Source organism: Triticum aestivum, chromosome 4D, assembly GCF_018294505.1.
Source record: "Triticum aestivum cultivar Chinese Spring chromosome 4D, IWGSC CS RefSeq v2.1, whole genome shotgun sequence".
In the NCBI taxonomy this organism is placed as follows: domain Eukaryota; kingdom Viridiplantae; phylum Streptophyta; class Magnoliopsida; order Poales; family Poaceae; genus Triticum; species Triticum aestivum.
In genome coordinates, this window is record NC_057805.1 from 510,339,674 (window position 1) to 510,363,145 (window position 23,472).

The following is a 23,472-nucleotide window of genomic DNA, read 5'->3' on the forward strand; positions in this document are numbered from 1 at the left end:
TGATACAAATGCCATGACGATGGAGAGCAGGAAGTTTCCATATGATCTTAGCAAGACTAGTTAACATCTTCTTGCGAAGAGTTTTATCATGCATGACCAATTCAGTGTATAAATCTAACAATCTGGTTAGCCTTCCTGACTAGGTTTGTCGCACCACACCTCACCTGCTTCTTTTGCTATTGTAAATAGTACTCCCTCTGTAAAGATATATAAGAGCTTTCAGATCACTAAAGTAGTGATCTAAATGTTCTTATATTTGTTTACGGAGGGAGTACATCCAATGACAAGACTAGGCCTGGCGGCTAAGTCATAAACGGATTAATTTCTTGGAGGTGTGTGTTGGCAGTTTTAGTGTAGAAAGAAGTTTCCGTTAGATGATTTAATTGCTTCTATCACAAGCATCTTACAAAGAAACAACTCAAATAATAATTGTTTTTGGGACTCGGATATCTGCAATAGTTTTGCTGGGGAATGATCAATCAAACTTACAAGAGTTTTGAACCAAAAGGAAGCTAAAACAATAAATCCAGGAAAAATAGAAATAACGGCAACCAAAATAGCAAGTTTCGTGGCAATGGAAACATCTTTCATCACCGGAAAGACAGACCACAAGAACGACTCCAGGAAGCAACTTTTGCACATTCAACATGCACATTGCAACCTCCGAGCACATTACCATATAATCATATGGTCATCTATTCGCTTCTGATTAAATTTTTGCATAAACTCCTCAAGTTTCCTTTTAATAAGCCTAAGCGTTACTGCATCATCTGATGTACGGCTGAGTAGTATATTATAATTATTTATCCATCTCACCCAAGTCGGCACAATGCTTGCAGGGCTGGTTCCATGAAAAGTCACCACCCACCACCATAGTTTATTACATATCATATACTTGGTCATTGGTGAGAATTGGTCCTCACGAGGTCAAAGAGCAGCTGATAAAAGCCAAGTGACGTAAAGCAATCGTTTGCTACCTAGACAAAGTCACCTGCTTAGCTTTATCTACTCCCTCGCTACTTTTCAGTTGCTACAGAATGCGTGCAATCAAGCTTTTCAAGCTGTGGCCACTAACATAAGCAAACTATATATTTGTCACCGGATTTGTCACGAACAATACTGTGCACAAGATATGGCATGGGATAAAAATAACATACACATAATTATACATTGATAGATGTGTGTTAGCAGCTTAACATACATATGATTAAAATGCATGGTTGGAGATGTAATGGAATATCTTACCGTCCTCCTAAACCAAGGGAAAAATTAACAGAGATACTTTGCAATATGGGTCACCTAGTGATATACAAAATATTAGGTTGGAAGATGACGTTGTAGTTAACGCATTGTGTCAATGAGGAAGAAATCGAGGTGCATCATTCCATGCATGAATGCAACTAATACACAACAATTATATGTAGCAGCCCCTGTTATCATCACATCAATAAGATATTTACTTGGTCAAAATTTTCTCAGAATGGTTAATTACATTAATCCACGCACGCATAACACTGACGATAGGGAGCAGAAACAATTCATGTGATCCTAGTAAGAGTAGTTAACGTCCTCTTGCTAAGAGGTTTATCATGATCATTTCAATGGAAAAATCTGACAATCTAGTCGTCCTTTCTTGAGTAGGCTCATGACACACCTCGCATGCCTCTTTTGTTAGAGTAAACAGCACACCCAATGAATTGGCTGGGTGGCCACTCATAAACTGATTAATTTCTTGGAGGTGTGTGTGTGTGTCATTTTGATACAGAAAAGATGTTTCCCTCATACAATTAAAATGCATCCAGAAATAAGAATACAGGCCCCAACATCATCCTGGTGGACGACATGAGTGCCTATCTCCTCCACCCGCCCTACACCTACACACTCTCCACCTCCCTGGTAGCCATCCATCGGCACCACATAGAGCAAAGCCCCGAGCGATGGCAGGCGGCAGTGGGATGTCCCTTCTCTCCGCTCCACCCCCTGGTCTCTGTGGGCTAACCCTAGCTCCTCACACCACCACCACTGCTATCCCCTGCCTCCGGATGTGGGCCGCTGACCTGAGATTTCGTGGCATGTCTAGTGGTGTCATGGTTCACTTGGTTCGTGCGTGGATCAGGGAACTCTGCCTGGAGCCGGTGCTCTCCCAGATCAGGCAGCATCGTGATCATCGACCTGTGAGGGGTGATTGCGGTCAGACGGGATGTGGTTGCCCATAGCCTCTGATGGGTGAGGTTCCACCGCAGGTGAGGTACTCCATGCCCCTACCCGGAATGGTCAGGTGGGTTTGTTGGCGGTCTTAGGCCCGACCGGATATGGTCATGGTCGTGGACTTGGGCCAGCTCGAGCCTCACTATGGTTTGATGTCTTTCTCCTGTGACCCCGTACCTAAAACTTGGTGGCGAGGCATTGGTTTGGTGTGTCATATGTTGAGGCGATGGCCCTGGATGGCAGGTTGGACGTCTGGCAAGGGTGTGGGGCGGTCCAAGCGAAATTTCGGCGCCTCAATGCTGTTGGGGGCGATGTCTTGGTAGTCACGCACCTCTTTGGGTCGTCGCCATTGTTCTCCCGCCCTCCTAGCTCAGGCTGAAAACCTTTGCCCCCCCCCCACCCCCCGACGGATGCGGTGGTGGTGGCAGTGCGTCATAACCCTCTTGGGTTCGTCATCGGTGAGTGTAGTCGCCTTTCAGTCGCAGTGGCGTGTTCAGAATGGTATGGCAATCCAATCGAACCAACCTCTTGGTGACTCACCGTATTGCTTGCACCTATCTTGTACATGCAGAAATATCCTCCTTTCATCATCTCTGCTCGCTGGTAGGGTCAACGCTCCTTGGTTTAGGCAGAGGGTTCTCTCTAACAGCAGTTGGGTGGTGTCGATGTGACGAAGTCCAGTGTTTTCTTCTAGGTGGCCTGTCGGTTAATGTCGTCGTCGGTCCTGGTTGAGTCTTTAGGTGGTCCAGCCTCTCATGTGCTTCCTCTCGGCTGCATGCTGGAGGCGTCTAATTAGGCACTTCCGGTGCTTGTTAGCGCGTTTGGCTTGGTTTTCCATGCTTTCTTTGATCATCTTGTATGAGGATTTCCTCGACACCATATATCGTTCAGCCAAGCGGCCGAAGTCCTTTTTGTGATAAAATGCTTCTATAACAGGCTTGTTACAAAGAAACAACTCAAATAATATTCATTTCGGGGGGGTTTAGGTAATAGTCTTTTCTTTTGTATATTTTTGCATGTTTTCTATATGTATGTTGGAGCAAATTTTTGGAATCTGGTCTCTGGTGTGTCCAGTTTCTAAAACTTAGTAACAGTCTTATTTTTAGTTGTCAACTTAAGAAAAACAAAAATAATGCTCATAAGTATTTTGATAAAACGATCCACCTCATCAAATTTCCATTAAAGCAACCATCAATTGAACTTACAAGAGTTTTGAACCAAAAGGAAGCTAAAATAGTACAAGCAGGAACCGCAAATTTCTTATAGCATACACCAGAAAGCAAGAGAGCAGAACAACGACTCCAGGAAGCTACTTTTGCACATTCAACTTCACATTTAAATCCTGAGCACAATCGGGCTCCAACCATCGCATACTTCGCATGTATTGCAACATAATCCTAGGTGTTCAACCCTAGCATCAAACATATACTGGATTACAAGATAATCGTGTATTGTTTCCTTTTTTGACCTAATCATCTCTTGTTTCGGAACAAGGGGAAAAGAACCCAAAATATTGATTTTTTAATGAGAAATACGAAACATTAGAACCAAAAAAGCATATGAGATCATATCAGTGTGATAAAAAATGATATTGTCAATTATTCAGAAGGTAGAAATAAATTCACTCATTACAGACACAACAATGGGATGACATATGCTCCATTTATTTTATAGATTAGGATGCATATCTACAAACTCAAACATCTCCCTAATTTGCGCACTGGTCCTCCGTGTAATCAGCCAACGTTTCACTTAGTTGTGGTTGTTCTCCCAGAACTGAGCCTGGAGCCAGTCTATTGTATTCTTTTCCACCTGAAACGCCTTGGCAAGAACATCATCGGATATTTGTGGGTCTGACCCAAACACCGCATTGGCAATTGTGATAGCCCCTGGGTTCTGGCTGCTGAGCGCGGCAATTGCAACGGCGGGCTTGTGGGGGTTGGGGTTGAATTGGAAGTGGATGAGCCCCACGGGGAAGACGAACACATCACCTTTGTTGAGCACCTTCGAGAGGAACTTGTTTCTGTTTGGGGCGGGCTGGTTGGATGTGACAAAGCCAACGTACAGTGTCCCCTCGAGCACCGTGAGGATCTCAGTGGCGCGAGGGTGCGTATGTGGTGGGTTTTGACCCAAGGGAGCATAGTCGATGCGCGCAATTGAGATGCCGAGGGTGTTGAGTCCAGCAATCTGCATGACGTTGATCAAAGTGACGTTGGATCCAACCTTGTTGGTCACCCTAGGCTTGTCGAGGGCGGCTGCCTTGAAGAAGTCATCAGCGTTGACCTTCATTGGGTTCTTGCAAACAAACCCATTGACACGTACTGGTGCATAGAAAAGATTTATAATGTAAGCCTAGGTCTTACAAAGTAGTTTGAACATGCATATAATTTTCAGAAATTCATTTCAACATATGTATTTGGTGTAAGCTTAGGTCTTACAAAGTTGTTTCGACTTGCATATAATTTCTAGAAATTCATTTCAACAAATTTATTTGGTGAGAACGTGATGAGAAACCGGATAGTACCTGGTGAATTCATGTCGGCGACACAAAAGTCCTGGAGGGGGCTAGGATCGGAGGCAGTGGCCTGCCATGAGACCAACGCAAGAAGAACAGCAAGGAGAAGGAAGGAAGAGGATGATGCCATCTGATCTTTTTCTCTCTCCTGTGTTTCTGTTTGTGATTGTGGCGTGAGTGATGGTTTGAACATGCAGGGATGTATGAGTTTATATAGGTGCAGCGAGCAGCGCCTGAAATCGTTAGCAATTATAGACTTAGTCAAGTGAAACCAACCAACCAATTGAACTGGTCTCTTGCTGCTAATTAAACTACTGCATATACGCCCATTTAAGACACGTTTTCCCTTCAAAGAAGCAATGCAGCGTATACAGCCATATAAAGCTATTATATGGTGATGTGTACGGCTGACTAGTAATTATGAATGTTTCTCCATCTCACCTGAGTCACCACAATGCATGCAGGGTCGATTCCAGGAAAATTCACCACCCATCACTATTAAGGAAAAGATTTTTAAGACAAGAAACATCCGGCACTAGTTTAATTAGATATCATATACTTGGTCATAGTCGGAACCGGTGCGGATGAAACCAGTCAAAGAGCAGTTGAGGAGCCAAGTCATGTAAGGCAATCAATCGTTTTCTAGCTCGATGCCGACATAGATGAAGTCACCTACTCACGCGTAGGCTTGACTCATGGGCGCATGACTACTACCCCTGTTCTTTTCAGTAGTTGATACAGAATCATGTGTGCAATCTACCTTTTCAAACTATGAAATTATATATTTGCCAATAGATTTTTCATGAAATCCAGTAACATAGGGTGACAGAGTTGTTAGCGGATTTGTAGCAGCCCCTATACGTTATCGTCATGTCAGTCGGATATTTACTTGGTCAGATATCTCTCGAAGTGGTTGAGTACTTGCAGTAAGAAGCGACGACATTAATGGACGAAGTGACCAAACAAAAGGAGAGCTGATACAAATGCCATGACGATGGAGAGCAGGAAGTTTCCATATGATCTTAGCAAGACTAGTTAACATCTTCTTGCGAAGAGTTTTATCATGCATGACCAGTTCAGTGTATAAATCTAACAATCTGGTTAGCCTTCCTGACTAGGTTCGTGGCACCACACCTCACCTGCTTCTTTTGCTATTGTAAATAGTACTCCCTCTGTAAAGAAATATAAGAGCTTTCAGATCACTAAAGTAGTGATCTAGACGCTCTTATATTTGTTTACGGAAGGAGTACATCCAATGACAAGACTAGGCCAGGCAGCCAAGTCATAAACGGATTAATTTCTTGGAGGTGTGTGTTGGCAGTTTTAGTGTAGAAAGAAGTTTCCATTAGATGATTTAATTGCTTCTATGACAAGCATCTTACAAAGAAACAACTCAAATAATAATTGTTTTTGGGACTCGGATATCTGCAATAGTTTTGCTGGGGAATGATCAATCAAACTTACAAGAGTTTTGAACCAAAAGGAAGCTAAAACAATCAATCCAGGAAAAATAGAACTAACGGCAACCAAAATAGCAAGTTTCGTGGCAATGGAAACATCTTTCATCACCGGAAAGACAGACCACAAGAAGGACTCCAGGAAGCAACTTTTGCACATTCAACATGCACATTGCAACCTCCGAGGACATTACCATATAATCATATGGTCATCTATTCGCTTTTGATTAAATTTTTGCATAAACTCCTCAAGTTTCCTTTTAATAAGCCTAAGCGTTACTGCATCATCTGATGTACGGCTGAGTAGTATATTATAATTATTTATCCATCTCACCCTAGTCGGCACAATGCTTGCAGGGCTGGTTCCATGAAAAGTCACCACCCACCACCATAGTTTATTACATATCATATACTTGGTCATTGGTGAGAATTGGTCCTCACAAGGTCAAAGAGCAGCTGATAAAAGCCTAGTGACGTAAAGCAATCGTTTTCTACCTAGACAAAGTCACCTGCTTAGCTTTATCTACTCCCTCGCTACTTTTCAGTTGCTACAGAATGCATGCAATCAAGCTTTTCAAGCTGTGGCCACTAACATAAGCAAACTATATATTTGTCACCGAATTTGTCACGAACAATACTGTGCACAAGATATGGCATGGGATAAAAATAACATACACATAATTATACATTGATAGATGTGTGTTAGCAGCTTAACATACATATGATTAAAATGCATGGTTGGAGATGTAATGGAATATCTTACCGTCCTCCTAAACCAAGGGAAAAATTAACATAGATACTTTGCAATATGGGTCACCTAGTGATATACAAAATATTAGGTTGGAAGATGACGTTGTAGTTAACGCATTGTGTCAATGAGGAAGAAATCGAGGTGCGTCATTCCATGCATGAATGCAACTAATACACAACAATTATATGTAGCAGCCCCTGTTATCATCACATCAATAAGATATTTACTTGGTCAAAATTTTCTCAGAATGGTTACTTACATTAATCCACGCACGCATAACAATGACGATAGGGAGCAGAAACAATTCATGTGATCTTAGTAAGAGTAGTTAACGTCCTCTTGCTAAGAGGTTTATCATGATCATTTCAATGGAAAAATCTGACAATCTAGTCGTCCTTTCTTGAGTAGGCTCATGACACACCTCGCATGCCTCTTTTGTTAGAGTAAACAGCACACCCAATGAATTGGCTGGGTGGCCACTCATAAACTGATTAATTTCTTGGAGGTGTGTGTGTTTGAAATATGCCCTAGAGGCAATAATAAATAGGTTATTATTATATTTCCTTGTTCATGATAATCATTTATTATCCATGCTAGAATTGTATTGATAGGAAACTCATATACATGTGTGGATACATTGACAACACCATGTCCCTAGTAAGCCTCTAGGAGACTAGCTCGTTGATCAATAGATGGTTACGGTTTCCTGACCATGGACATTGGATGTCGTTGATAACGGGATCACACCATTAGGAGAATGATGTGATGGACAAGACCCAATCCTAAGCCTAGCACAAGATCGTGTAGTTCGTTTGCTCAGAGCTTTTCTAATGTCAAGTATCACTTCCTTAGACCATGAGATTGTGCAACTCCCGGATACCGTAGGAATGCTTTGGGTGTACCAAACGTCACAACGTAACTGGGTGGCTATAAAGGTGCACTACAGGTATCTCCGAAAGTGTCTGTTGGGTTGGCACGAATCGAGACTGGGATTTGTCACTCCGTGTAAACGGAGAGGTATCTCTGGGCCCACTCGGTAGGACATCATCATAATGTGCACAATGTGACCAAGGAGTTGATCACGGGATGATGTGAGTTACGGAACGAGTAAAGAGACTTGCCGGTAACGAGATTGAACAAGGTATCGGGATACCGACGATCGAATCTCGGGCAAGTACCATACCGATAGACAAAGGGAATTGCATACGGGATTGATTTAATCCTCGACATCGTGGTTCATCCGATGAGATCATCGAGGAGCATGTGGGAGCCAACATGGGTATCCAGATCCCGCTGTTGGTTATTGACCGGAGAGTCGTCTCGGTCATGTCTGCATGTCTCCCGAACCCGTAGAGTCTACACACTTAAGGTTCGGTGACGCTAGGGTTGTAGAGATATTAGTATGCGGTAACCCGAAAGTTGTTCGGAGTCCCGGATGAGATCCCGGACGTCATGAGGAGTTCCGGAATGGTCCGGAGGTAAAGATTTATATATGGGAAGTCTTGTTTTGGTCGCCGGAAAAGTTTCGCACTTTATCGGTATTGTACCGGGAGTGCCGAAAGGGGTCCGGGGGTCCACCAAGGGGGTCCACCAGCCCCGGGGGGGCACATGGACTGTAGGGGGTGCGTCTTGGCCTATATGGGCCAAGGGCACCAGCCCCAAGAGGCCCATGCGCCAAGAGATAAGAAAAACGGAGAGTCCTAAAGGGGGAAGGCACCTCCGAGGTGCCTTGGGGAGGAAGGACTCCTCCCTGGCCGCACCCTTCCTTGGAGGAAGGGCCAAGGCTGCGCCCCCCACCCCTCTCCCTTGGCCCTATATATAGTGGGGGGTAGGGAGGGCAGCAACAACCTAAGCCCTGGCGCCTCCCTCTCCCTCCCGTGACACCTCTTCCTCCCCGCTTGCGCTTGGCGAAGCCCTGCCGGGATCCCGCTACTTCCACCACCACGCCGTCGTGCTACTGGATCTCCATCAACCTCTCCTCCCCCCTTGCTGGATCAAGAAGGAGGAGACGTCGCTGCTCCGTACGTGTGTTGAACGCGGAGGTGCCGTCCGTTCGGCGCTAGGATCATCGTTGATTTGGATCACGACGAGTACGACTCCATCAACCCCGTTCTCTTGAACGCTTCCGCTCGCGATCTACAAGGGTATGTAGATGCACTCCTCTCTCTCATTGCTAGATGACTCCATAGATTGATCTTGGTGATGCGTAGAAAATTTTGAATTATTGCTACGTTCCCCAACAGTGGCATCATGAGCTAGGTCTATGCGTAGTTTCTATGCATGAGTAGAACACAAAGTAGTTGTGGGCGTCGATGTTGTCAATTCTTCTTGCCGCTACTAGTCCTATCTTGTTTCGGCGGTATTGTGGGATGAAGCGGCCCGGACCGACCTTACACGTACGCTTACGTGAGACAGGTTCCACCGACTGACATGCACTAGTTGCATAAGGTGGCTAGCGGGTGTCTGTCTCTCCCACTTTAGTCAGAACGGATTCGATGAAAAGGGTCCTTATGAAGGGTAAATAGAAATTGGCATATCACGTTGTGGTTTTACGTAGGTAAGAAACGTTCTTGCTAGAAACCTATACAAGCCACGTAAAAACTTGCAACAACAATTAGACGTCTAACTTGTTTTTGCAGCATGTGCTATGTGATGTGATATGGCCAGAAGATGTGATGAATGATATATGTGATGTATGAGATTGATCATATTCTTGTAATAGGAATCACGACTTGCATGTCGATGAGTATGACAACCGGCAGGAGCCATAGGAGTTGTCTTTATTTTTTGCATGACCTGCGTGTCATTGAATAACGCCATGTAAATTACTTTACTTTATTGCTAAGCGCATTAGCCATAGAAGTAGAAGTAATCGTTGGCGTGACAACTTCATGAAGACACAATGATGGAGATCATGATGATGGAGATCATGGTGTCATGCCGGTGACAAAGATGATCATGGTGCCCCGAAGATGGAGATCAAAGGAGCAAAATGATATTGGCCATATCATGTCACTATTTGATTGCATGTGATGTTTATCATGTTATGCATCTTATTTGCTTAGAACGACGGTAGTAAGTAAGATGATCCCTTATAATAATTTCAAGAAAGTGTTCCCCCTAACTGTGCACCGTTGCGAAAGTTCGTTGTTTCGAAGCACCACGTGATGATCGGGTGTGATAGATTCTAACGTTCGAATACAACGGGTGTTGACGAGCCTAGCATGTACAGACATGGCCTCAGAACACATGTGAAACACTTAGGTTGACTTGACGAGCCTAGCATGTACAGACATGGCCTCGGAACACAAGAGACCGAAAGGTCGAACATGAGTCGTATAGCAGATACGATCAACATGGAGATGTTCACCGATGATGACTAGTCCGTCTCACGTGATGATCGGACACGGCCTAGTTTGACTCGGATCATGTATCACTTAGATGACTAGAGGGATGTTTATCTGAGTGGGAGTTCAATAATCAGATGAACTTCATTATCATGAACATAGTCAAAAGATCTTTGCAAATTATGTCATACGCTTTAGTTCTACTGTTTAAGATATGTTCCTAGAGAAAATTTAGTTGAAAGTTGGTAGTAGCAATTATGCGGACTGGGTCCGTAAACTGAGGATTGTCCTCATTGCTGCACAGAAGGCTTATGTCCTTAATGCACCGCTCGGTGTGCTGAACCTCAGCGTCGTCTGTAGATGTTGCGGAACATCTGACATACACGTTTTGATAACTATGTGATAGTTCAGTGCGTAATGCTAACGGTTTAGAATTGTGGCACCAAAGACATTTTTGAAACGTCGCAGAACATATGAGATGTTCCGAAGACTGAAATTGGGATTTCAGACTAGTGCCCACGTCAAGAGGTATGAGACCTCTGACAAGTTTCTTAAGCCTGAAGACTAAGGGAGAAAAGCTCAATCGTTGAGCATGTGCTCAGATTGTCTGAGTGCCACAATCGCTTGAATCGAGTGGGAGTTTATCTTCCAGATGAGATAGTGATGGTTCTCCATAGTCACTGCCACCAAGCTAGTAGAGCTTCGTGATGAACTATAACATATCAGGGATAGTTATGATGATCCTTGAGCTATTCGCGATGTTTGACACCGCGAAAGTAGAAATCAAGAAGGAGCATCAATTGTTGATGGTTAGTAAAACCACTAGTTTCTAGAAGGGCAAGGGCAAAAGGGATACTTCATGAAACAGCAAATCATTTGCTGCTCTACTGAAGAATCCCAAGGTTAAACCCAAACCCGAGACTAAGTGCTTCTGTAATGAGGGGAACGGACACTGAAGCGGGACTACCCTAGATACTTGGTAGATGAGAAGGCAGGCAAGGTCGACAGAAGTATATTGGATATACATTATATGAATGTGTACTTTACTAGTACTCCTAGCAGCACCAGGGTATTAGATACCGGTTCGGTTGCTAAGTGTTAGTAACTCGGAATAAAAGCTGCGAAATAAACGGAGACTAGCTAAAGGTGAGATGACGATATGTGTTGGAAGTGTTTCCAAGGTTGATGTGATCAAGCATCGCATGCTCCCTCTACCATCGAGATTTGGTGTTTGCGTTGAGCATGATTGGATTATGTTTATCGCAATACGATTATTCATTTAAGGAGAATAATGGTTACTCTGTTTATTTGAATAATACCTTCAATGGTCTTGCACCTAAAATGAATCTCGATCGTAGTGATACACATGTTCATGCCAAAAGTAATGATAGTACCACATACTTGTGGCACTGCTATTTGAGTCTTATTGGGATAAAACGCATGAAGAAGCTCCATGTAGATGGATCTTTGGACTCACTCGTTTTTTGAAAAGATTGAGACATGCAAACCATGTCTATTGGTATATATGCATGAAGAAACTCCATGCAGATGGATCGTTTGGACTCACTTGATTTTGAATCACTTGAGACATGCAAATCATACCACATGGGCAAGATGACTGAAAAGCCTCGTTTTCAGTAAGATGGAACAAGAGAGCAACTTATTGGAAGTAATACATTTTGATGTATGCAGTCCAATGAGTGCTGAGGCATGCAGTGGATATCGTTATGTTCTTACTTCACAGATGATTTGAGTAGATGCTAAGTGTATTTACTTGATGAAACACAAGTCTGAATTATTGAAAGGTTCAAGTAATTTCAGAGTGAAGTTGAAGGTCGTCGTGACAAGAGGATAAAATGCCTGTGATATGATCATAGAGATGAGTATCTGAGTTACGAGTTTGGCACACAATTAAGACATTGTGGAAAGTATTTCACAACTAATACCGCCTGGAACACCATAGTGTGTTGGTGTGTCCGAACATCATAACTACACCCTATTGGATATGGTGCATACCATGATGTCTCTTATCGAATTACCACTATCGTTTATGGGTTAGGCATTAGAGACAAACCCATTCACTTTAAAAGGGGCACCACGCAATTCCGTTGAGACGACACCGTTTAGAGAAACCTAAGTTGTCGTTTCTTAAAAGTTTGGGGCTGCGATGCTTATGTGAAAAAGTTTCAGGCTGATAAGCTCGAACCCAAAGCGGATAAATGCATCTTCATAGAATACCCAAAACAGTTGGGTATACCTCCTATTTCAGATCTGGAAGCAAAAGTAATTGCTTCTAGAAACAGGTCCTTTCTCGAGGAAAAGTTTCTCTCGAAAGAATTGAGTGGGAGGATGGTGGAAACTTGATAAGGTTATTGAACCATAACTTCAACTAGTGTGTAGCAGGGCACAGGAAGTTGTTCCTGTGGCACCTACACCAATTGAAGTGGAAGCTTATGATAGTGATCATGAAACTTCGGATCAAGTCACTACCAAACCTCGTAGGACGACCAGGATGCGTACTACTTCAGAGTAATACATGATCCTGTCTTGAAAGTCATGTTGTTAGACAACAATGAACCTACGAGCTATGGAGAAGCGATGGTGGGCCCATATTCCGACAAATGGTTAGAAGCCATGAAATCCGAGATAAATGGATCTTTGAGAAGAAGACGGACGTGAACGGTAATGTTACCGTCTATGAAGCTCGACTTGTGGCAAAGAGTATTTCCACAAGTTCAAGGAGTTGACTACGATGAGATTTTCTCATCCGTAGCGATGCTTAAGTCCGTCGGAATCATGTTAGCATTAGCTGCATTTATGAAATCTGGCAGATGGATGTCAAAACAAGTTTCCTGACCAGTTTTCGTAAGGAAAGGTTGTATGTGATACAATCAGAAAGGTTTTGTCGATCCTAAGGATGCTAAAAAGGTATGCTAGCTCCAGCGATCCTTCCATGGATTAGAGCAAGCATCTCGGAGTCAGAATATACGCTTTGATAGAGTGATCAAAGTTTTTGGGTTTATACAAAGTTTGTTAGAAACTTGTATTTACAATAAAGTGAGTGGGAGCGCTACAACATTTCTGATAAGTATATGTGAATGACATATTGTTGATCCGAAATGATGTAAAATTTCTGGAAAGCATAAAGGGTTGTTTGAAAGGAGTTTTTCAAAGGAAGACCTGTATAAAGCTGCTTACATAATGGGCATCAAGATCTATAGAGATAGATCAAGACGCCCGATGATACTTTCAAAGAACACACACCTTGACATGATTTTGAAAGAGTTCAAAATAGATCAGCAAAGAAGGAGTTCTTGGCTGTGTTACAAGGTGTGAGTATTGAGTAAGACTCAAGACCTGACCACAGCAGAAGAGAGAGAAAGGACGAAGGTCGTCCCCTATGCTTTAGACGTAGGCTCTACAGTATGCTATGCTGTGTACCGCACACGTAATGTGCCTTGCCATGAGTTGGTCAAGGGGTACAATAGTGATCCGGGAATGGATCACATGACAGCGGTCGAATTTATCCTTAGTATCTAGTGGACTAAGGAATTTTCTCGATTATGGAGGTGAAAAGGAGTTCGTCGTAAAGGGTTACGTCGATGCGAACTTTGACACTAATCCGGATGACTCTGAGTAGTAAACCGGATTCGTATAGTAGAGCAATTATTTGAAATGGCTCCAAATAGCGCGTGGTAGCATCCACAAGATGACATAGATATTCGTAAAGCACACACGGATCTGAAAGATTCAGACCCGTTGACTAATAACCTCTCTCACAGGCATAACATGATCAAACCAGAACTCATTGAGTGTTAATCACATAGTGATGTGAACTAGATTGTTGACTCTAGTAAACTCTTTGGATGTTGGTCACATGGTGATGTGACCTATGAGTGTTAATCACATGGTGATGTGAACTAGATTATTGACTCTAGTGCAAGTGGGAGACTGTTGGAAATATGCCCTAGAGGCAATAATAAATAGGTTATTATTATATTTCCTTGTTCATGATAATCGTTTATTATCCATGCTAGAATTGTATTGATAGGAAACTCATATACATGTGTGGATACATAGACAACACCATGTCCCTAGTAAGCCTCTAGGAGACTAGCTCGTTGATCAATAGATGGTTACGGTTTCCTGACCATGGACATTGGATGTCGTTGATAACGGGATCACACCATTAGGAGAATGATGTGATGGACAAGACCCAATCCTAAGCCTAGCACAAGATCGTGTAGTTCGTTTGCTCAGAGCTTTTCTAATGTCAAGTATCACTTCCTTAGACCATGAGATTGTGCAACTCCCGGATACCGTAGGAATGCTTTGGGTGTACCAAACGTCACAACGTAACTGGGTGGCTATAAAGGTGCACTACAGGTATCTCCGAAAGTGTCTGTTGGGTTGGCACGAATCGAGACTGGGATTTGTCACTCCGTGTAAACAGAGAGGTATCTCTGGGCCCACTCGGTAGGACATCATCATAATGTGCACAATGTGACCAAGGAGTTGATCACGGGATGATGTGAGTTACGAAACGAGTAAAGAGACTTGCCGGTAACGAGATTGAACAAGGTATCGGGATACCGACGATCGAATCTCGGGCAAGTACCATACCGATAGACAAAGGGAATTGCATACGGGATTGATTGAATCCTCGACATCGTGGTTCATACGATGAGATCATCGAGGAGCATGTGGGAGCCAACATGGGTATCCAGATCCCGCTGTTGGTTATTGACCGGAGAGTCGTCTCGGTCATGTCTGCATGTCTCCCGAACCCGTAGGGTCTACACACTTAAGGTTCGGTGACGCTAGGGTTGTAGAGATATTAGTATGCGGTAACCCGAAAGTTGTTCGGAGTCCCGGATGAGATCCCGGACGTCACGAGGAGTTCCGGAATGGTTCGGAGGTAAAGATTTATATATGGGAAGTCTTGTTTTGGTCGCCGGAAAAGTTTCGCACTTTATCGGTATTGTACCGGGAGTGCCGAAAGGGGTCCGGGGGTCCACCAAGGGGGTCCACCAGCCCCGGGGGGCCACATGGACTGTAGGGGGTGCACCTTGGCCTATATGGGCCAAGGGCACCAGCCCCAAGAGGCCCATGCGCCAAGAGATAAGAAAAACGGAGAGTCCTAAAGGGGGAAGGCACCTCCGAGGTGCCTTGGGGAGAAAGGACTCCTCCCTGGCCGCACCCTTCCTTGGAGGAAGGGCCAAGGCTGCGCCCCCCCCCCCTCTCCCTTGGCCCTATATATAGTGGGGGGAGGGAGGGCAGCAACAACCTAAGCCCTGGCGCCTCCCTCTCCCTCCCGTGACACCTCTTCCTCCCCGCTTGCGCTTGGCGAAGCCTGCCGGGATCCCGCTACTTCCACCACCACGCCGTCGTGCTGCTGGATCTCCATCAACCTCTCCTCCCCCCTTGCTGGATCAAGAAGGAGGAGACGTCGCTGCTCCGTACGTGTGTTGAACGCGGAGGTGCCGTCCGTTCGGCGCTAGGATCATTGTTGATTTGGATCACGACGAGTACGACTCCATCAACCCCGTTCTCTTGAACGCTTCCGCTCGCGATCTACAAGGGTATGTAGATGCACTCCTCTCTCTCATTGCTAGATGACTCCATAGATTGATCTTGGTGATGCGTAGAAAATTTTGAATTATTGCTACGTTCCCCAACAGTGTGTGTGTGTCGTTCTGATACAGAAAAGATGTTTCCCTCATACAATTAAAATGCATCCAGAAATAAGAATACAGGCCCCAACATCATCCTGGTGGACGACATGAGTGCCTATCTCCTCCACCCGCCCTAGACCTACACACTCTCCACCTCCCTGGTAGCCATCCATCGGCACCACATAGAGCAAAGCCCCGAGCGATGGCAGGCGGCAGTGGGATGTCCCTTCTCTCCGCTCCACCCACTGGTCTCTGTGGGCTAACCCTAGCACCTCACACCACCACCACTGCTATCCCCTGCCTCCGGATGTGGGCCGCTGACCTGAGATTTCGTGGCATGTCTAGTGGTGTCATGGTTCACTTGGTTCGTGCGTGGATCAGGGAACTCTGCCTGGAGCCGGTGCTCTCCCAGATCAGGCAGCATCGTGATCATCGACCTGTGAGGGGTGATTGCGGTCAGACGGGATGTGGTTGCCCATAGCCTCTGATGGGTGAGGTTCCACCGCAGGTGAGGTACTCCATGCCCCTACCCGGAATGGTCAGGTGGGTTTGTTGGCGGTCTTAGGCCCAACCGGATATGGTCATGGTCGTGGACTTGGGCCAGCTCGAGCCTCACTATGGTTTGATGTCTTTCTCCTGTGACCCCGTACCTAAAACTTGGTGGCGAGGCATTGGTTTGGTGTGTCATATGTGGAGGCGATGGCCCTGGATGGCAGGTTGGACGTCTGGCAAGGGTGTGGGGCGGTCCAAGCGAAATTTCGGCGCCTCAATGCTGTTGGGGGCGATGTCTTGGTAGTCACGCACCTCTTGGGGTCGTCGCCATTGTTCTCCCGCCCTCCTAGCTCAGGCTGAAAACCTTTGTCCCCCCCACACCCCGACGGATGCGGTGGTGGTGGCAGTGCGTCATAACCCTCTTGGGTTCGTCATCGGTGAGTGTAGTCGCCTTTCAGTCGCAGTGGCGTGTTCAGAATGGTATGGCAATCCAATCGAACCAACCTCAAATTTGGTGACTCACCATATTGCTTGCACCTATCTTGTACATGCAGAAATATCCTCCTTTCATCATCTCTGCTCGCTGGTAGGGTCAACGCTCCTTGGTTTAGGCAGATGGTTCTCTCTAACAGCAGTTGGGTGGTGTCGATGTGACGAAGTCCAGTGTTTTCTTCTAGGTGGCATGTGGTTGAATGTCGTCGTCGGTCCTGGTTGAGTCTTTAGGTGGTCCAGCCTCTCATGTGCTTCCTCTCGGCCGCGTGCTGGAGGCGTCTAATTGGGCACTTCCTGTGCTTGTTAGCGTGTTTGGCTTGGTTTTCCATGCTTTCTTTGATCATCTTGTATGAGGATTTCCTCGACACCATATATCGTTTAGCCAAGCGGCCGAAGTCCGTGTTGTGATAAAATGCTTCTATGACAGGCTTGTTACAAAGAAACAACTCAAATAATATTCATTTCGGGGGGGTTAGGTAATAATCTTTTCTTTTGTATATGTTTGCATGTTTTCTATATGTATGTTGGAGCAAATTTTTGGAATCTGGTCTCTGGTGTGTCCAGTTTCTAAAACTTAGTAAAAATCTTATTTTTAGTTGTCAACTTAAGAAAAACAAAAATAATGCTCATAAGTATTTTGATAAAATGAGCCACCTCATCAAATTTCCATTAAAGCAATCATCAATTGAACTTACAAGAGTTTTGAACCAAAAGGAAGCTAAAATATTACAAGCAGGAACCGCAAATTTCTTATAGCATACACCAGAAAGCAAGAGAGCATAACAACGACTCCAGGAAGCTACTTTTGCACATTCAACTTCACATTTAAATCCTGAGCACAATCGGGCTCCAACCATCGCATACTTCGCATGTATTGCAACATAATCCTAGGTGTTCAACCCTAGCATCAAACATATACTGGATTACCAGATAATCGTGTATTGTTTCCTTTTTTGACCTAATCATCTCTTGTTTCGGAACAAGGGGAAAAGAACCCAAAATATTGATTTTTTAATGAGAAATACGAAACATTAGAACCAAAAAAGCATATGAGATCATATCAGTGTGATAAAAAAATGATATTGTCAATTATTCAGAAGGTAGAAATAAATTCACTCATTACAGACACAACAATGGGATGACATATGCTCCATTTATTTTATAGATTAGGATGCATATCTACAAACTCAAACATGTCCCTAATTTGCGCACTGGTCCTCCATGTAATCAGCCAACGTTTTACTTAGTTGTGGTTGTTCTCCCAGAACTGAGCCTGGAGCCAGTCTATTGTATTCTTTTCCACCTGAAACGCCTTGGCAAGAACATCATCGGATATTTGTGGGTCTGACCCAAACACCGCATTGGCAATTGTGATAGCCCCTGGGTTCTGGCTGCTGAGCGCGGCAATTGCAACGGCGGGCTTGTGGGGGTTGGGGTTGAATTGGAAGTGGATGAGCCCCACGGGGAAGACGAACACATCACCTTTGTTGAGCACCTTCGAGAGGAACTTGTTTCTGTTTGGGGCGGGCTGGTTGGATGTGACAAAGCCAACGTACAGTGTCCCCTCGAGCACCGTGAGGATCTCAGTGGCGCGAGGGTGCGTATGTGGTGGGTTTTGACCCAAGGGAGCATAGTCGATGCGCGCAATTGAGATGCCGAGGGTGTTGAGTCCAGCAATCTGCATGACGTTGATCAAAGTGACGTTGGATCCAACCTTGTTGGTCACCCTAGGCTTGTCGAGGGCGGCTGCCTTGAAGAAGTCATCAGCGTTGACCTCCATTGGGTTCTTGCAAACAAACCCATTGACACGTACTGGTGCATAGAAAAGATTTATAATGTAAGCTTAGGTCTTACAAAGTAGTTTGAACAAGCATATAATTTTCAGAAATTCATTTCAACATATGTATTTGGTGTAAGCTTAGGCCTTACAAACTTGTTTCGACTTGCATATAATTTCTAGAAATTCATTTCAACAAATTTATTTGGTGAGAACGTGATGAGAAACCGGATAGTACCTGGTGAATTCATGTCGGCGACACAAAAGTCCTGGAGGGGGCTAGGATCGGAGGCAGTGGCCTGCCATGAGACCAACGCAAGAAGAACAGCAAGGAGAAGGAAGGAAGAGGATGATGCCATCTGATCTTTTTCTCTCTCCTGTGTTTCTGTCTGTGATTGTGGCGTGAGTGATGGTTTGAACATGCAGGGATGTATGAGTTTATATAGGTGCAGCGAGCAGCGCCTGAAATCGTTAGCAATTATAGACTTAGTCAAGTGAAACCAACCAGCCAATTGAACTGGTCTCTTGCTGCTAATTAAACTACTGCATATACGCCCATTTAAGACACGTTTTCCCTTCAAAGAAGCAATGCAGCGTATACAGCCATATAAAGCTATTATATGGTGATGTGTACGGCTGACTAGTAATTATGAATGTTTCTCCATCTCACCCGAGTCACCACAATGCATGCAGGGTCGATTCCAGGAAAATTCACCACCCATCACTATTAATGAAAAGATTTTTAAGACAAGAAACATCCGGCACTAGTTTAATTAGATATCATATACTTGGTCATAGTCGGAACCGGTGCGGACAAAACCAGTCAAAGAGCAGTTGAGGAGCCAAGTCATGTAAGTCAATCAATCGTTTTCTAGCTCGATGCCGACATAGATGAAGTCACCTACTCACGCGTAGGCTTGACTCATGGGCGCATGACTACTACCCCTGTTCTTTTCAGTAGTTGATACAGAATCATGTGTGCAATCTACCTTTTCAAACTATGAAATTATATATTTGCCAATAGATTTTTCATGAAATCCAGTAACATAGGGTGACAGAGTTGTTAGCGGATTTGTAGCAGCCCCTATACGTTATCGTCATGTCAGTCGGATATTTACTTGGTCAGATATCTCTCGAAGTGGTTGAGTACTTGCAGTAAGAAGCGACGACATTAATGGACGAAGTGACCAAACAAAAGGAGAGCTGATACAAATGCCATGACGATGGAGAGCAGGAAGTTTCCATATGATCTTAGCAAGACTAGTTAACATCTTCTTGCGAAGAGTTTTATCATGCATGACCAGTTCAGTGTATAAATCTAACAATCTGGTTAGCCTTCCTGACTAGGTTCGTGGCACCACACCTCACCTGCTTCTTTTGCTATTGTAAATAGTACTCCCTCTGTAAAGAAATATAAGAGCTTTCAGATCACTAAGGTAGTGATCTAAACGCTCTTATATTTGTTTACGGAGGTTGTACATCCAATGACAAGACTAGGCCAGGCGGCCAAGTCATAAACGGATTAATTTCTTGGAGGTGTGTGTTGGCAGTTTTAGTGTAGAAAGAAGTTTCCATTAGATGATTTAATTGCTTCTATCACAAGCATCTTACAAAGGAACAACTCAAATAATAATTGTTTTTGGGACTCGGATATCTGCAATAGTTTTGCTGGGGAATGATCAATCAAACTTACAAGAGTTTTGAACCAAAAGGAAGCTAAAACAATAAATCCAGGAAAAATAGAACTAACGGCAACCACCTATACGTTTGTAGCAGCACCTATACGTTATTATCATGTCAGTCGGATATTTACTTGGTCAGATGTCTCTCGAAGTGCTTGAGTACTTGCAGGAAGAAGCGCCGACATTAATGGACGAAGTGCCCAACAAAAAGGAGAGCTGATACAAATGCCATGACGATGGAGAGCAGGAAGTTTCCATATGATCTTAGCAAGACTAGTTAACATCTTCTTGCGAAGAGTTTTATCATGTGTGACCAGTTCAGTTTATAAATCTAACAATCTGGTTAGCCTTCCTGACTAGGTTCATGGCACCAGACCTCACCTGCTTCTTTTGCTATCTTAAATAGTACTTCCTTTGTAAAGAAATATCAAAGCTTTTAGATCACTAAAGTAGTGATCTAAATGCTCTTATATTTGTTTACGGAGGGAATACATCCAATGACAAGACTAGGCCAGGCGGCCAAGTCATAAATAGATTAATTTCTTGGAGGTGTGTGTTGGCAGTTTTAGTGTAGAAAGAAGTTTCCATTAGATGATTTAATTGCTTCTATCACAAGCATCTTACAAAGAAACAACTCAAATAATAATTGTTTTTCGGACTCAACTATCTACAATAGTTTTGCTGGGGAATGATCAATCAAACTTACAAGAGTTTTGAACCAAAAGGAAGCTAAAACAATACATCCAGGAAAAATAGAACTAACGGCAACCAAAACAGCAAGTTTCGGGGCAATGGAAACGTAAACTACATCTTTCATCACCGGAAAGACAGACCAGAAGAACGACTCCAGGAAGCAACTTTTGCACATTCAACATGCACATTGCAACCTCCGAGCACATTACCATATAATCATATGGTCATATATTCGCTTCTGATTAAAATTTTGCCTAAACTCCTCAAGTTTCCTTTTAATATACCTAAGCGTTACTGCATCATCTGTTGTACGGCTGAGTAGTATATTATGATTATTTATCCATCTCACCCAAGTCGGCACAATGCTTGCAGGGCTGGTTCCATGAAATGTCACCACCCACCACCATAGTTTATTAGATATCATATACTTGGTCATGGTGAGAACTGGTCCTCACGAGGTCAAAGAGGAGCTGATAAAAGCCAAGTGACGTAAAGAAATCGTTTTCTAGGTAGACAAAGTCACCTGCTTAGCTTTATCTACTCCCTCTCTTCTTTTCAGTTGCTAAAGAATGCGTGCAATCAAGCTTTTCAAGCTGTGGCCACTAACATAAGCAAACTATATATTTGTCACCGGATTTGTCGCGAACAATACTGTGCACAAGATATGGCATGGGATAAAAATAACATACGCATAATTATACATTGATAGATGTGTGTTAGCAGCTTACATATGATTAAAAAGCATTGTTAGAGATATAATGGAATATCTTACCGTCCTCCAAAACCAAGGGAAAAATAAACAGAGAAACTTTGCAATATGAGTCACCTAGTGATATACATAATATTAGGTTGTAAGATGACGTTGTAGTTAACGCATTGTGTCAATGAGGAAGAAATTGAGGTGCGTTATTCCATGCATGAATGCAACTAATACACAACAATTATATGTAGCAGCTCCTGTTATCATCACATCAATAAGATATTTACTTGGTCAAAATTTTCTCAAAATGGTTAATTACATTAATCCACGCACGCATAACAATGACGATAGGGAGCAGAAACAATTCATGTGATCTTAGTAAGAGTAGTTAACGTCCTCTTGCTAAGAGGTTTATCATGATCATTTCAATGGAAAAATCTGACAATCTAGTCGTCCTTTCTTGAGTAGGCTCATGACACACCTCGCATGCCTCTTTTGTTAGAGTAAACAGCACACCCAATGAATGGGCTGGGTGGCCACTCATAAACTGATTAATTTCTTGGAGGTGTGTGTGTGTGTGTGTGTGTGTGTGTGTGTGTGTGTGTGTGTGTGTGTGTGTCGTTTTGATACAGAAAAGATGTTTCCCTCAGACAAATAAAATGCATCGAGAAAGAAGAAGACAGGCCCCAACATCATCCTGGTGGACGACATGAGTGCCTATCTCCACCATCCGCCCTAGACCTACACACTCTCCACCTCCCTGGTAGCCATCGATCGGCACCACATAGAGAAAAGCCCCGAACGGTGGTAGGCGGCAGTGGGATGTCCCTTCTCTCTGCTCCACCCCCTGGTCTCTGTGGGCTAACCCTAGCACCTCGCACCACCACCACTGCTATCCCCTGCCTCTGGATGTGGGCCGCTGACCTGAGATTTTGTGGCATGTCTAGTGGTGTCATGGTTCACTTGGTTCGTGCGTGGATCAGGGAACTCTGGCTGGAGCCAGTACTCTCCCAGATCAGACAGCATCGTGATCTTTGACCTGTGAGGGGTGGTTGCGGTCAGACGGGATGTGGTTGCCCATAGCCTCTGATGTGTGAGGTTCCACCGCAGGTGAGGTACTCCATGCCCCTACCCGGAGTGGTCAGGTGGGTCTGTTGGCGGTCTTAGGCCCGACCGGATCTGGTCAGGGTCGTGGACTTGGGCCAGCTCGAGCCTCACTATGGTTTGATGTCTTTCTCCAGTGACCTCGTACCAACAGCTTGGTGTCGGGGCATGGGTTTGGGCTGTCTTACGTTGAGGCGATGGCCCTGGATGGCAGGCTGGACATCTGGCAAGGGTGCGGGGAGGTCCAAGCGAAATTTCGGCGCCTCAACGCCGTTGGAGGCGATGTCTTGGTAGTCACGCACCTATTGGGGTCGTCGTCATTGTTCTCCCGCCCTCCTAGCTCAGGGTGGAAACCTTTATCTCCCACCCCCATTGGATGTGGTGGTGGTGGCAATGCGTCATGACCCTCTTGGGTTCGTCATCGGTGAGTGTAGTCGCCTTTTAGTCGAAGTGGCGTGTTCAGAATGGTATGCCGATCCAATCGACCCAACCTCAAATCTGGTGACTCACCGTGTTGCTTGCACCTATCTTGTACATGCAGTAATATCCTCCTTTCATCATCTCTACTCGCTGGTAGGG

The 23,472-nt window shown here is 44.3% G+C and overlaps 2 protein-coding genes across 2 annotated transcripts; both read right to left on the reverse strand.

Moving 5' to 3' along the window:
* Positions 1-3,799: 3,799 nt before the first annotated feature.
* Positions 3,800-4,917, reverse strand: LOC123100714 (germin-like protein 8-11). Its single transcript, XM_044522599.1, has 2 exons — positions 4,733-4,917; positions 3,800-4,529 (listed from the first exon to the last, which is right to left on the reverse strand). The coding sequence occupies exons 1-2, from the start codon at positions 4,914-4,916 to the stop codon at positions 3,961-3,963; spliced, it is 753 nt and encodes a 250-aa protein (XP_044378534.1). The 5' UTR covers position 4,917; the 3' UTR covers positions 3,800-3,960.
* A 13,084-nt stretch (positions 4,918-18,001) lies between these two features.
* On the reverse strand, positions 18,002-19,121 carry LOC123100715 (germin-like protein 8-11). The gene is made up of 2 exons (XM_044522600.1): positions 18,953-19,121; positions 18,002-18,749 (listed from the first exon to the last, which is right to left on the reverse strand). Exons 1-2 carry the CDS (start codon positions 19,071-19,073, stop codon positions 18,181-18,183), a joined length of 690 nt encoding a protein of 229 aa, XP_044378535.1. The 5' UTR covers positions 19,074-19,121; the 3' UTR covers positions 18,002-18,180.
* Between the last annotated feature and the right edge of the window lie 4,351 nt (positions 19,122-23,472).